The 16,418-nt window shown below is 28.9% G+C and overlaps 1 protein-coding gene across 1 annotated transcript in view; it reads right to left on the bottom strand.

Annotated features, from left to right (window-relative positions):
* LOC136988187 (structural maintenance of chromosomes flexible hinge domain-containing protein 1-like) overlaps nucleotides 1–16,418 on the bottom strand; it is a 211,918-nt gene that overhangs the window by 43,157 nt on the left and 152,343 nt on the right. The window contains exons 32-33 of the mRNA XM_067286015.1: nucleotides 14,159–14,247; nucleotides 8,993–9,198 (exon numbers count right to left, since the gene is read on the bottom strand). Of these exons, the coding sequence (XP_067142116.1) occupies nucleotides 8,993–9,198; nucleotides 14,159–14,247 (295 nt within the window). The remainder of the gene's footprint in view (nucleotides 1–8,992; nucleotides 9,199–14,158; nucleotides 14,248–16,418) is intronic.

Below are 16,418 nucleotides of genomic sequence, written 5' to 3' on the forward strand. Positions count from 1 at the left end.
ATATTTTTTAAACAAATTAATATAAAAATTAGTAAATAAAATGACTAATGAAATTGTTAATTCAAGAAGTTCAGTATAAAAATTTATAACATTATTATTATTTTCTGATCACCTGGAATATGACATACACAGAAGCTATAAACAACAAAATTGAAAAGAAATATGCTAGGAATCAAATTTATTTTTTAAAAAAATTAAGTACAAACATTAAACAAATCATTTCTATAAAAATTAAGCTTTTTGTGTAAGAAATAAAAATTTAACAGGAAGTTTTTGTCCCCATCTCAAACACAAAATTTACAGTTATGTTGTTCTGCAAGCATAATTTTCCAATCAAGTAGTATATCTTCTGCTAGGAGAATTATTGGTTCAAATTTGCATATTAAAGTAATTAGGTGAATGCAGATATGAATATTTCTAGTAAACTTTCTTAATTTTGTTATCATTTATTATTTTATGTTACAAATCATGAGGCATAAAAACTATGTAATGATATGAAAAAACAAATTAATAAAATGTTATGAGAGAGAAAATTGCAGCAAGAAATTGCTAAATTGTTCAGTTATACTCAGAGCACAATATTTGATCTTTGGAAAAAATATAATATCACAAAAAATGTTATTAACTGTCTGCACATTGGCTGTCATAGAAAGACAACTAAGAGAGATGATAAAAATCAAATATATTTAAACAACAGTGATACTACACTGGAGTAAAGTAAACGAACATACCACTGAGCCTGTTACCGGTGTGCGTCTTCTAATAAACAGACCGTTACGAATGTTTTTGAATTCTCAGGTTCTTCTTCAGGTAACTAATAACTCCTGAACGAATGCAATTCAAATTAAATTCAATTGGAACACCAGTCAGAACTCTATTGTATGGATATCGATAATGTCATTTGGGCATGCACCCCTTTAACCGCTGTAGATTATTCTAAGTTCTTGTCTACGAGTGCCTGCCAGGCTGTTGACAGAGTGATTTCATCCTTACGGTTAATGCAATTACCATCTTTGAGTGTAGCCGTGCAGATGTAAATAGCCTCTAGCCATCCTAACTCTAGTACCTTAAATCGCTATACTCTGTGATAACTAAGAAAAAGAATATTTGCATCGCTTATAGAAGATGTGCTACAATATTTGACATTTTATGGAATGGAAAAGACACTCCCAACAAAGAACAACTCCCAGGTGTGTACACCATCCCACTCATGGACCATAGATGGGACAGAAGCCTGGTCTACATAGGATCCACCAAGTGCTCCCTAGAAGTGAGAATGAAAGAGCACACAGCGGATATTCTACATGCGAGGACCACCTCTGCTCTAGCCATCTACACCTCTTCGAGCTTTTATTCCTAGTTTTTCTAAACACATCAACCTGTTCACAATAGTATAAGTAATAATCTGAATTTTTTCCAGTTTACCACCAATTAAAATCTTGCTATTTTAACATTTTTATCAAGACAAATTTTAAGCCCCTTTATCTTATTTCATCTAATACATCTGGTATTTCCTTTTCTTCTCATATTTGCTATTTCATATCAAAGTTAGCTTCCTCTTGTAATAGTTCTGACTTAATTCCTTTCATTTTCTATATCAATCTATTACCCATTGCTTCTTTTGTTAAAAATGTGAAAAGAAACTATGCTATTTAAGGTTGGTTTTATTCTCAGTAATTAATGCTCTTCCATGATTATTGCTATTACTAAAAATATTGTAATTTTTATGTCCAATATTTATTTCTTCTGATATGTTCAAAATATTCAAATATTGTTTGCTTGATTATCGTTATTATTCTATTGCATCTTGGTTTAAACTGATTCAATATTGTGATTTTCAGCACTGATCTACTTTACATAATTTACTTGCAACTCTACACAAAATTTTAATTAATCTCAAAAATAAATGTAAAGATGATAATAATAGGATAATACACAAAGATTTGACTACAGCTAACCAGTTTTTATTGTAATTTTTGACTACATTTTGTCTACTGCTTCACAAAATACTGTACTTTATTGGTGACATTACCTCTTAAAGCCTGGCAACACTGGTAAAAATTAGCAAGTTGTCTCAGGATTGCCATCTGTACAATGTATGATAATTTCATAAATATGTCTTACTCCAAAAACAATAATTAATTTTTGAAAAAAAAAAGTAATTCGCAATCACTATTTTTATATGCATCACGTTTTCATTGACATTTCCTGTCTTTTTTTGTTGCTAGAAGGCTACTAAATTTTTAGAAGTTTTTAGATTAGCTACCACCATATATTCTTGGTTATAAGGAATACTCTTATAAAGCACTTTGTTGTATGTTTCAAGACCACTAACTACTGTACTCTTAAACCTACTGATAAAATGCTCAAATTGATGTGAGAAGAAAATTTGTGCGAATAATCATTCTGTTGAAATGCCATTATGCATCTACTTACACAAAATGTATTAATGTAGTACCTATAGATTAGTTTCCATCTAGTGAACTGTCTAGAACTGAAACTTTTTTGGCATGCGACCACTCAAGGAGTGGACTAAAAGTTTTAGATGGTTGCAAAAATTTGGAAAAACTTAAGATTTATGCACATGAAATAAGTACAGTATATAAAGGAATGTGTTATATATATTTGTTAATGTTTAGTATGTTGAAACTGTATGAAAAAAAAATGTAAAGTTTAGCACATGCTCGTTCAGAGGTTTGTTTTGCATCATATAATATAGGGGAGAGTCACGAAAACTTCATTTTAAAATAGGGTCTAAAAATTATTTTGTTGTAAGAAGGGATCACAGGTAAAAAGTTTACAAGATTTTGACGTAGGGCAAACCTTGTTAATATTTCTACAGATAAAGGGCATAAGTATAAAGGATTGAGATGGATGTACGATAATTTTAAACAAAATACGGTAATTTCAAGGGGTAGCTATGATGATTGTCTCTCGTAAGGTTGGCAACCCTGTATGGTCTTGAGGTAGAGGAGATTATATCTGGACAAATGAGAAAAGTCAGAACCCTTTTCCATAAGAGAATCAACACATCGTAAGTGACAAAAATTTATAATTTCACTAACATTTTCAAGACTTCTACAGTATCATTTTCAAGTGCAAGGAAAGAGTCAATACATTAAGCATTCTTACCAAAAGAAAATAGAACAAATTTCAGTATTTTTAACAATTTTTTAAAATGTAAAATAAACGAACATTCGTGCATAAGCTCCACATCATTTAGTATTACAGAAAGCCATTGTATAACTGGAAAAAGCATGTTTCATATGAGATAAACAATGAAAACATAGATGTCATAAATTTCCCATGTCAATTGTTTTCCTGCATCAGTCATTTTTTCTCCAAGTCCTGCCAAAAACGATAGCTTGAGAATCAACTGTATTTATTTATTTATTTATTTATTTATTGAAAATATGAAATGTTTCTTCAATATCCATGATTTTTTTTCACAGTTAAAGTAATTACTATTTGGATTATTAAGTGATTATTATAGGAATTGTTATTTTTAGTTATAATGATACAATATTTTATTCCTTATTTTATTAAGTGAGAAGACAACTTGTAAATGCAGAAGGAAAAGCAGCTAAAGCAGAAAGAGAATGTTTAGTCTGTTGGTTATTATAAAACATCATAAAAAAAGTTGCTAGAAGGTATGAACAGGTAAGTGCAAAAAAAAAGAAATGGAAGTTTAGAACTTAATTGAGGAAAAAAGTGTTGGCATGCAAGCAAGCAGATATTTACAAAATAACTTAGAAATGAAGAAACAGTAACAAGCTGACGAAATACATATGGATGTCATAATTAAATGTTTTATTTTCAGGACTTTCTGGAGAGCTATTAAAAAAAACTGAAATGTCACCAAATTTGACAGATATACCATTAAAAGCATAAGGAAAAAATTCAATTTTAGTTATCCAGATCTTATGAGATGCTCATATAACAAAGAAAATCAAATTCACAAAAAAGTTTTTTGTTTACCTTCTTTCTGGAAGCTTAATGCTTTAAATATACAATTAATTAAAACAAATATTCTTATTGAAAGTCATGCAAAACATTTGTCTCACTTTACATGATTGCACATCTATCATAAAAATTCTTTTACCTAAATAAGTAAAGGCAGTAGCTACTCTTCATATGATTAGATATTTATAAGAACTTATGGATAGATCCTCTATAAGCTGTGAGAATCAGAAAGTTTGAGAAAACAAAAACTACAGGACAACATTACATAGCATATCCAGAACAATTCTCTAGACATATTACATTCTGCTATTGAGCACATAATATACTAAATGTAATCTTTAATCCACAAAAACAACAGTTTCTCAAATTATGAAAACAATTCCTCTTACACATCAGTAACTGTAATACACAAAAATTAATCTGTACTTTCAGATTCGTCTTTGTTATTCATTTTCCTACATTTTGTAATGCATTTCATCTTGTACAGTGCAATATTTTCATTAATGACAGATTTTGAAATTTTAGAATCCTTTTCTTCATGCTTGGAATAATATACCTACCAAATTTGATGACATCCCAGTTGTTCAATAGAACTCCAAAGTCCCAAATAGGAAATATTTAATTATGGTCATCTTCAATGTCAGAAATATGATTAAAGTATTCTAAGATCAGGCTATATAATTGTAAAAATGATGCTGCCAAAAAAAAAAAAAAAAACTGATGACAAAGTATTAATATGGTTTATCTTAATATTATTGGATTAGACTAAATGGAATGAAGCCAAAAGAAATAAACCTCAAAAGCATAGAAAAGGTTACCTGAAAGACATAGCAGAGGAACTGTCTATAGCATGCCATTTTACCAAAAAGGAGGAAATTGCTAAATAAAAAGAGACATAAACCAAATTATGCCTTAGATTTAATTAATCAGGAATCAAAATCAAAGGTACAAAAAGAATTTATTTTAATTTTATTATTACTACTAATTCATATGTAATGAAATATAAGGAAATAACTAAAGCAAGCTCTGTGATAAAGAATTTGAAGAATTCATTCATAGAGTTTATGTTATAATGACATTCAAAATCTCAAAAATTTGAACTGCTGTTACAAATATAAACCAGTTGAAAATTTTGATGACAAATTTTAAGTGAAGATTTTGAAAACAGAAATGGTTATTATGATAAAACTTGTATTAATATAGTACAAGTTCCAGAACAAATATGCTAATTTGTTCTGGAATATGATGTTTGGTGCAGATATTTTGGCATATAACAATTCACATAAGTCTTTTTGACTACTGTCAACTGACTATTATAGTTAATAATGATTTTAAACATAATTATTAACTCTAAATGAGGACATTTGATAAGTCAAGTGTAAGTGATGTGAGACAATTTTCAAGATCAGAATAATAATTACAAAGTCAAATTCAGATTAGATAAAGAAATGTAATCAAGATCATAAATATGCAAACTGTGACAGTTCAACTGTGAAAGTATCTGTTGTTATTTGACAATAAAATAAATTTATATACCTTATCACTGAAAATAAATTTTTGTAAATGCTACTCAGGAAAATTTTGACAATGACTATATACAACCAAACTATCCATTACCAAATTTTAAAATATTTTGCCACTTTTCCATATATACAATGCACAACAGTTGCTAACCAAAGTTCTTACTGAGCTGTGGAATGTTGTGTGAGCAAAACTTATACTTTGTGAGCCAAAAGAGTTATTTGCATTAAAGTTGTGAGCAAGCCTACATTTGACTATTGTGTAAATTAGTTTTTTAGAAAATTACCACCACTATTATGCAGTACAACAGTAAACAATGACAGGGTGATACAACAAATGTTATTAAATAATTTTTCAAGATATAAATAACTTTAATTCTCACCCAAGTACTTTTTGTTAAGTCAATTAAACCTTTCTTAGGATCAAACAGAACTGAAAACAACCAACAGAACATTAAATTTAATGTTCTGTATCTTTTCACTGTCCAAACCCCAAATTTTTACATTTGCAAAGATACACAAACTAGGGTCTCTTGACCAGTGGTGGACAATCCTCTTCACCCACAGCAAAAAATGAGAAGTTAATGAAGAAATTCATTGCTAACAGAATGGACACCTACAATCAAACAATAACAGACCTAAAAATGTTGGTGAAGCACTTTAACAACATAATTTTGGTTAACAATGAATACATCATGGTCTGTGACTTTGAGTCCCTTTATCCATTTACCAAAATCAAATCTTGTTTTTGCAAACTCCAGCACATTCATGATTTATATAAACATCACTTCCTTATTCTTGAGTTGGTGCATTTTGTGTCTTACTCTTTCTTCTTCCTCTCTGAAGGGGGCATCATAACTGCAAAGAACAGCAGCTCCCTATCAGGCATCCTGTGTGTGCTTGTAATTCATGATATGGAGAAGGTCCTATTGACCTACAATAACTAAATTCTCTTATACACAAGCATGTTTATGCTGTGCTTATAATTTGGTATCAGAAACCTAATATGCACCATTTTCCTTATGCCATAAATGATAATCCTTATGACCTTCACAGATGAGTAAAACAGCAAAGCCACAAGTCAGCACATTTCCTGGACATATGGCCATCCTGTAATATTAAGAATATCTCCACTAAGACACACAGAAAGCCCACCTACTAAGCATTATTTATCCTACCAAATCCCAGAACTTATATAATTTAAAGATAGCAGCTTTCACTGCCTTAGTGAGGAAAGCCTTCTCACATTCCTCCAACATCTTGAATAGATTAAAAGAATTTCAGCATATTAAACAAGTTGCTGAGGAACAAAGGTATCAGACAATCACCAACAGTGTAATCAAGAAGTTTGAATCCACCACCACCAAATTGCTAAAAATATTCAGTAAGTTAACTTGGTAAGAACTTTATTGTACAGTACATTAGGCCCATTATGAAAACCAAAATGACAAAATGAACACTTTCAATAAAATATTAATAGTTTACACAACACAGTGTTGTGACAGAACTACATATAGTATGTGTAGAACCTGATAATATGCATTTGTTCTTATTCTGCCATTTGCATCACTGATGTAAATAAACTAGTGGCACCATCATCATCATACAGTCAGATTTGAAACTATGAATCCATTACACTTTCAGCATTATGTGATGTACTTTGTCCTCTGTGTTAAATGACTTCACCACCATCTCTTTTAGTTGAAAATATTTGTGATCACTTGCTGGTATTACAGTAAATAGTGCACAGTAATTGTTAGGTGTGCCATTTCATTTGATTACCATTCCAAGGTAAAGGTTCATATTTTATACAAACTACAAGTTGAACCTCAGTTTTGGAGACTTATTCAGACTTAAAAAGCTGACTTATATGCTAGCATATATGGCAAATTCCCATATGATGGTCAGTGTAATGCCATCTTATGAGAAGCTATGTAAGTTTCAGTTCAAACTAAAAGCTACTGTTGAGTTCAATATATAATTCCAATACAACTGCAGATTGAATTTGTAATCAGTTTACATTCATATAAAGAATTACAGCATGATTATACCATATTGCCAGCATATAAGAAGCACTTTTTTTTTTCCAAAAATTACTGTCTGAAAATGGAATGCATCCTATATACTGGCAAACGTAGACATTTAAAAAAAAAATGTTTTTGATAAATGGAATGTGTCTTATACACCAGCAAATACAGTAATTTACTGTTAATGTCTTAATATTTATGATTCATGTTTTTTTATAAAAATCAATCTTAAAAATTAAAGTATAGTTCTTTCCATACCTAATAGAGAACTAAAAAGCTATAATTTTCTAATTCAACTCTAGTTAATAGTTAATTTTATTGAAACAAATTTACTTAAGTAATAACTTTGATAACTTTGATTATATAGAATTTGGTCATAATCATTGTCATTTAAATGCTTCAATTTCAAAAGTGCAGTATCATGTTTGTCAAATATAAATATGACAAGATTATGTCATATTTGGGAATTAGAGGAATATTACATTAATTCTATTCTTTAATATTGTTTGAACAACACAATTATAATTAATAAATTCATGATAAAAATATTAATCAGTTTATCCAGCAACAAAAAACAGATATGATTTAAACATCAGCTAATACTCATAGAAAAACATTTGAAAATTTTTATTCTCATTTTTGATTTACAATAAGATTGCCAGAAAAATAAATTGTTCCAAAAACTGTTGTTCTTATGCTTTTAATTTAAATAAAAAAATCAGATAAAAAAACATTGAAAATATTTTTTTATAAATATCAAAGCTGAGTTTTTATATTTAAGTGATCTCATCATACTATTTAATTAAAATTATTTCATATAAAATTTTGTTGTATTTCAACAAAATTTTATATGAAATAATTACATTCAAATGAAGAGCTAGAACAATATAGGAAACATTATAAAAAATTTTAAACTGCATTATTATTGATTTTATCAAGTATGTACAGTGCATCAGCATTGATCTGATTATTTATTGATTATTTATATTGGAGAGGCTAATGACAATGAGCAAGAAAAACTTCTCATTGTTAGGCTTTGAGCAAATATAAAAAATAAGGTTTATGTATTGTGTAGAGTATTCATTTTTACTCCTAATTTCTGTAATATAGTATAAAATAAAAATACATTGGGAGAAAGAACAATTTACCAGTACAAAAATATTGAATGGATGTGTCCCCTCTGTCTCTTATAGATCAATGCCTGTGTCTATGTAAATATGATATAGTAAATAATATATGACTATGATCAATATTCATTAATAGCAACTGACAAGCAATTGTAATATTCATCACTTTCAAATATATATAAATTAAATAAAAGAAACAACCACTTATTTGTCAACAAAAGATTAATTTAAATATAGGTAATATACAACTATTATGTTTGCTTATAATTTTATTTACAGTAATTCATGATAGCTTTTATATGCATATAACAGTCATAGGGTAACAATTAAAACAGATTTGACATATGTAACTTACCAGGTAACTCTTTTCCAACAGTGTAGGTGAAATTTTGATCAAAATCAACATTTAGTGATACTGGTTTAGTTGGATCACATGGCATATGTAATTTTATCAGTGGGCCCATAATTACTGTTCGACCAAAAAATGCCTTAGCACACAAAGAAAATATGCCTCGACAGCTGTGAGTACAAATTCGATTTGGACAAGTTCCTGGTTGTTGACTAAAATGAATATTTAATTTAAATGTAAACTTAATTTATTTAACACACAATAAAAATACAATAAAGTATTTAGATCCAGTTCTTAAAATATATTTCATTAGAAATTTAATTTACAAATACAGTGGTACCTCATACTTCAAATACCAAATTTGACAAAAATTTGCTTTGGAGTTTGAATGATGCTTAAAAGTTTGAACTGCGCACATGAAAAATGCACTGGAAGTGTAAAATAAGCTTCTGAACAAAGAATATAATCTTAAATTGGTAATAATGTGTTAAAATTCAGAACTGTTATAATTAAATTACACATCTATGTTAAATGTGCCGCTCACTTGCCAAATCGATTAACTCCATAAAACAAAAAGTGGAGAAAAGTGACAAAGTAATATACATTCCTTTTTAAAATTTCTTTGGAAGTACAAATTCAAATAAACATTGTAGAATGTATTATTGTAGATGTAGCTTTTATTTAACAACATATAAAATGTATAAGATAGCATAGATATGATATAATCATTATTATTGTTATGATTTTGGTGTGATTGATGGAGTTAATCAATTTTGCAAGTGAAAAATGTAGTAACATTCAGTTCAGTCAGATTCAGTCAGTTTTCACATAGTTTTTTTTATTATAGAAAAATGTCATTATCATAATTTTTTATTAAAGATTTTTTGCAAAAATGAATAATAACTGTTCTGTTACTATTACAATGGTTGTTGTTATTATTTTGTGTAAATTGATTATTCAGGAAAGTAAATGATGTCTTCTTCGTCAGCTGTATTTGAGGTCCCTTCACTTCAATTTGTTCTTAAATTTTTATAAGAATCATGTTTAATAGGAGGAATGAAAGAAATTATTTTTAGTTTCATCCATGTTGATATTATGGTATAACTTTTATTTCTCTAAAAACAGTTGCCACCAAAATTAAAACAATCGTTCAATATTCCACATGTATACTTACTTCTGCGGCAGTTGGACTGTGACTAATTTCTTTTACTTATTTTTTGTGATGAGATAACATTAAATAATTCACCGTTATCTACAAGGCATTGGTCAACACACACTGCAATTGCAATGCTGCAGTGTTGGCAGATTTATGTTATAGTATGGAGTTAATTAGATTGGCTTCTGAAATAAAAGTTTTTTTGAAGGCCAATAAAATTTTGTCATTAAGTGGTATTATTAGGGAAACTTATTATGAATATAAAATGTTACGAGTATATCAAGTGCTTTCACACTAAATTTTAGAAAAATTCAAAATGTGGAGTTAATTGATTTGGTCTGTGGATGGCTCAAAATAATGACAACTGTAAAAATAAGTAAAAATTTTTCTGTTCAACCTAATATCACCTTTACTTATTAATCATGGCATCTGAGAAGTGTTTGGAAGCAACAAAGTCTAACTAGTAAGAGGAAGACTATGAAAAAGGAATTTATTGCGAAGCATGAAAGTGGTATTTGCATTTTTCACTGGATGCTCGCCCTCTAATGTTTAAAAACAAAACTATTCTATCTGGGTCGTTTGATTAATTCTTGTGTATTATCAGCAGTAAAGATGAATAGCAATAGAAAAAGCAAAGCTTTCTGTTGCATTCCAAATTGCAATTTCAAAGACTTACGGGAGCCTAATATAAGTTTTCGTCTATTCCCCACATGAAAAACAGACCATTATTTGGAAATTGGTCAGTTATATTTACAAGCTTCTCCAAATTCTGAAAGAGTGGATTAGACTGTGAAGAATTGGTGGTTTCCTGATTGTCCAACTTTACATGAACAAGTTATGCTGTCAATTTTGAAAGATATTTTCTTAAAGTTTAAAATGCCAGTGTTTTTATCAAGAACTACTACTTCAGATAGAGGAGACAATACATTTAATTCACCAAGCTCAAGCAAAAGTTTAAACTTTATCCAACCCTGTGTCCGACACAGGGTCAGATTTAAGCATTTCGAAGCTCTAAGCTGAACTCTGTACGTCTCCTTACCAACCCTTTACAATTTTAGAAGTCAATCATAAAAAGAAAAGAATTAAATCAGACTATCTCTCTGATTCAATACGGTTATTGGAAGAAAAAGATGTGAGGTTTCACTAGTCTTTTGTTTTATAACTGAATTTAATTAAATTTTTATACCCATTCCACTAAAAATCTTTTTAAAAATTGGTTTTATTAATTTTTTTTAAAGACCTTATGTTAATTCTTAGAAAAAAATTAATGAAATACTACATAAAATAAAAAGTAAAGTATATTTTGTTGGTTTGTAAAAAAATATTTATTACAAAATTCAACTTTAATTTTTTTTTTTGTACAAATGTTTGAGACCCCTTGAAAGTCAAAGACCAAAGCAGCAATTTACATAGCTTTTTACTTGTAATTCCAGCCCTGATAGGACAATGTCAAAGCTGATGTTTTTAACACAAAGGGCATAAATATGTATAGAATGATCTTGCTCACTTGTTTCAATACCACATAATGACATGTCCCGCTAGCAATAATTGTTCTCCTACTATAAAATTTCTCAATAAACAGCTACAAGCAGCATATATCATTATATCGGACAGTAATATATGATTAATTTTACATTACTAGTTACAAGCGACCCAGATAAAGTAGCCATTTTGTAAAAATGCAGCACCCTCTATAGTTCATGAAAAATGCGAATACATGTGGCAGATCTGGCGGCCTTGTTTAAGATGTCAAAGTTGACAGTGTGTGACCAGTAAATGCAATTTTCATTTTATTACATTTTATTTACATATTTTATTTTTTGTTTTTGTGTTTTAATTTATTATTAGGGCATTTAATTGTTCTATTTTTACCTTAAGTTATGTGTATTTGCTGTTTCAAGTTTATTGAAATGAGTATTGTTTTAGGTCTGGAAATGAATTAACTCACTACATATTATTTCTACTAAGAAAAATTGCTCCGAATTTTGAATGTTCTATTGGAACAAATTAAATTTGAAGTATGATGCACCACTATAATTAGATTCACCAATCTTATTCATATATTTTTCATGTAAATATTTAATATTCTAAAAAAAATTAATACTCTAAATAAAAAATAACTTAAGACTAAAATAAATTTAATGATGATATCATTTGAGTGATTTCAGGTCTTTGACTGCATATTCAGAATTTTTAAACAGCTTTATAATGCAATAATCCAAAATATTTTATTAGATTTATTAGCTCTTATAATATTTATATAAACTAAGTATTCTATTGCAAGGGTAGGCAACCTTTATTACAACATGGGCCAGAATAAATTTTACGTTTTTTCCGCGGGCCGTAGTAGTTAATTGACACCATCTTGTGACCCATAATTTTTTAGTCTGCACAAATGGGTCTCAAAGAGAGGTTAGATTCAACAAGGCGTCGCAAGGTAAGAACCTTACCTGCGACGCCTTGTTGAATTTTTCGTTGAGGTTAAGCCTAATGAATTTTTTTTTTATAAAATCATAATCATGTTTACAATGTGTCGTTAAAAATTATTTTTTAATGTTGCACAAACAAAATAAATATATTGAAAATTATAAAAACAAAAAAGTTATATTTTAAAAGTTCATTTTAATATAAAAATTATGATGCATAGCGACATCTAGTATCAAAAACATTCCGATGCAGACACGAAAATATTCGGGAACAATGCTTAAGAGATTAATATTCAATTTAAACTAGACAAATTACATCAAAAAATATTTATTTATAATTCTTCTAAAGATCTCGCAGGCCAGATAGAAACTTTTTGTGGGCCGTAGCTGGTCCGTGAGCTGCCCACCATTGTTCTATTGTATATAAGAATTTCAATAAAATTTTGTTTATAGAATTTTAAGATGTTTGACTACTACAATACTATTAACAACATAAAATACTTACGGAATACTTCTGAAAGTGCTTTTTTGTGTGTGTATTTTATTGTTATTTGATATGTTTATTTTTGCAATTTTGAAAATCACAAAAATGAACATATTAAATTTAATAAACTCACCATAAATTATCTCAGCTTACACAGATTAACATCTGCTTTCTGTGAAAGTTGAGAGGAAGGTGTTATTTTTTAAGGTGTTGGGTAGGATGGTCAGCAATAGACCACACTGACTAACTGACCAACCTGACTACTAACTACTACTACTACTAACTACTACTACTGTCAATAAGTCATTAATTGTTTTATAGTCTTGGAAACAAAAACTCTCTTCCTGATTTTAAGTCAGTCAAATTACAATGTTGTTATTTTATTGTATTCAGAAAATGTTCTCTTTAACAACTAGTTTTGTTAGATCTGATTAATTTTGTATTTTAGTCAGTTTAACTGGTATGCTGGTAATCCCAGGGTTTCCAGCATGCTGCTCATTGGACAAAAATATGGTATGAAAAAGTAGTTTGTTAGAATGTCTTCAACTAGAACAAACTATGTTTATTATTTTTTAATGATTTTGCTTGATCATAAATTTTAGTTTTATATTATATGTAATCCATACACACTATTATATTAGAAGAATGATGACTTCTAAATGGATACTTGTAACTACCCATTTAAAATACACAATTATCTGTTTAAAAGTCATAATTATCTAGATAGTTGGGTCTCTGAATATCTGATTATTCAGAGAATAGTTGTTTACCTAATACCTGTGTAAATCCAAGTAAAAACAGCTACCTGACATTTAATTATATGTAATATTGAACATTTTACCAATAAATATATTTTTTCACTTAACATTCATTCTTTCTCTGAAATAAGTTAATTAAAATATTTCTATTAAGATGGCAATATCCTGAAAAAATTAGTTTTTTCTAACAGTTAATTTAAAATTTAAATGAACAATTATATCTATAACATTATTAAAACTTATAATATTTTAAAGGGGAAAAAAAGGTATAGTATAGATCTAATAGAAAAATTATTAACAAATTCAATAGATTAATTATTAAATTTTTAACATTTGAATTATACCTACTTAGAACGAACAGATATTGTTAATATTCCAAAATCTACTTTTCCTTCGCTATTTGTTTTTATACAGTGAGTGGATGTATTTGGAGAGACCTGTAATTAAAATTTTTTAAAAATCGAATTAAATTTAAATGTATCAAATTTAGTATTTCTATAAATATCTGAAAATGATTTCAATCATTTCAAAAAATCAACTACATATAAAATTCAAAAATTTGAACTAACAATAAAGTATTCCATCATTTTAAATCTAGAATGTAACTATAAATGAGCCATTATTTATTGTGACATCATTGCAATGCATTTAAGTTTAGTACTGTAGTGTCTTGCTCCAGTACATCATACTTTTCCTGTTAACAATGAAGTCATGTCAGTCACATATCTAAGTCTGTTCAGAAGAAAATTTTTTAATTGAAATAATGTGACTTCCTGTCTAAAGCAGAAGTTTGCATATAGTTAATTGGGGCTTCCTGTCCTTAAGCTTTCCATGTCTAGTCTTAACTTTCTTCTATCTATCTAACATTGTTCTCGAGATTAAGAAAGGACAGCCACCAGATAGCAGCAGGAATTTATAGGTCTACAATTTTTTCAAATTGCAGCCCAAAACACTCAGTAATTAATAAGTCTGAATGATTTACAAACAAAGAAAATAAATATTTAAATATACTTGAGTAACTTTCATTTTCACACATCTCCAAGTTTTCTTGCTTATCTACTAATGTATGGATATAAATATGGATCATAGAAGCATATACAGGGTCCATACAGGTAATTCTATCTATGATTTCCTGACTTTTCTAAACCAATTATGACATTATTCCCTGACTTATTAATGTCTGCATTTCCCCTTTCCATTATGTAACTTTCAACCGAGTCTATTTAAGCCCATTTTGTACTCAATTATATAAATTTTTTATTAAAAAACATTTTATTCACTTACAAAAACTTCATGTAAAATCAATTTTGTAATGAGCTATGTCATTTCTACACCATATAAAAAGTTCATGATTTAATCTAAATTAATTCATAAATTTTATTTAAATAAGAAAAAGACTTGTGTTATAAAACCAAATTTTCTTAAAGCAAGGAGGTTGTAAATTCAAAATACAGTAGAGAGTCGTTAATCCGAATCAATTGGGGACTGGGGTTGTTCAGATTAGTGATTTGTTTGGATAACCGATTATGTACGAAAAAATATATTAACCTGTCCGATGTTCAAATTTTTCTCCATTGCGTGTCGCTTCGTGTTGAATTTTTGTCGATTTTAAGCCTAACGAAAATTTTTATAATAATAATCGAGGCTATTGTATCGTTAAAAATTATTTCTTTATTTTGTACAAACAAAATAAATATATTGAAGAATATAAAAACATAAAAATTATACTTTAGAAGTAAATCTAGTATCAAAAACGTTCGATTCAGCACGACACAGTCTGACTGAAAATCGTTCGGATAACTGGCAATTCGAATTACCAGGGTTCGGATTAACGACTCTCTACTGTAATTTAAACACAAGAAATCACACACTCCATGAGAAGGAGAAATCGCTTATTGTGTTTGTCCAGCATAAACCTATTCCCATCCTTTCCTGAAACTTATAGTGGAAGCAGTGGAGTTTTGGTGGGAAAGTTGGTTGTTGTTGATGGTGCTTTGAAAACCCAATTTTAACTCTATAGTAATATTTTGATATACTTCCTAAGTTCTGCAGGCCATTTGTAGACAAAAATTTGCAGTTAGAGAGAAGACATATCACAGATCATCAATCCATCAACATTGGCAGGATTATCATCTTCATATGCTGTATGTGGCCAGCAGCAAGGAATACAACAAATAAAAATAGATATATTGTGCAAGATCTGTCACATGGTCCAAAATGTCCCATACACAATACCGTTAAGTCAACTGACAGTTCTTTCCCTCCCCCACAGCATCAACTGATTGCAATGAGTTAACCAAATGATGAGCAGGTTAAAAAATTGGGAAGGTTGTGTATGGGGCACAATTGAATTTGTTTAAGGTGTAAATCTGTCTTTGTGTTATTATAGGAAGAATAAAATGTAAATGAATGGTGGTTATCATATTCCAAGTCAATATCTATTGTTTTGGGTGGCAGTGCACTTGAAATATTCACAGTTGCCACACACAGTTTTCTCATACTCTCTATACAATCTGCATTGTTCAGCATTAGTTATTTTGGGCTTTTCTGATTCCTTTAAAAATTTTCTTTCCAATGATACGTGTTTCTTACATTTCTGTTCATATTT

Source organism: Centruroides vittatus, unplaced genomic scaffold (assembly GCF_030686945.1).
Source record: "Centruroides vittatus isolate TY-2023 unplaced genomic scaffold, ASM3068694v2 scaffold_324, whole genome shotgun sequence".
In the NCBI taxonomy this organism is placed as follows: domain Eukaryota; kingdom Metazoa; phylum Arthropoda; class Arachnida; order Scorpiones; family Buthidae; genus Centruroides; species Centruroides vittatus.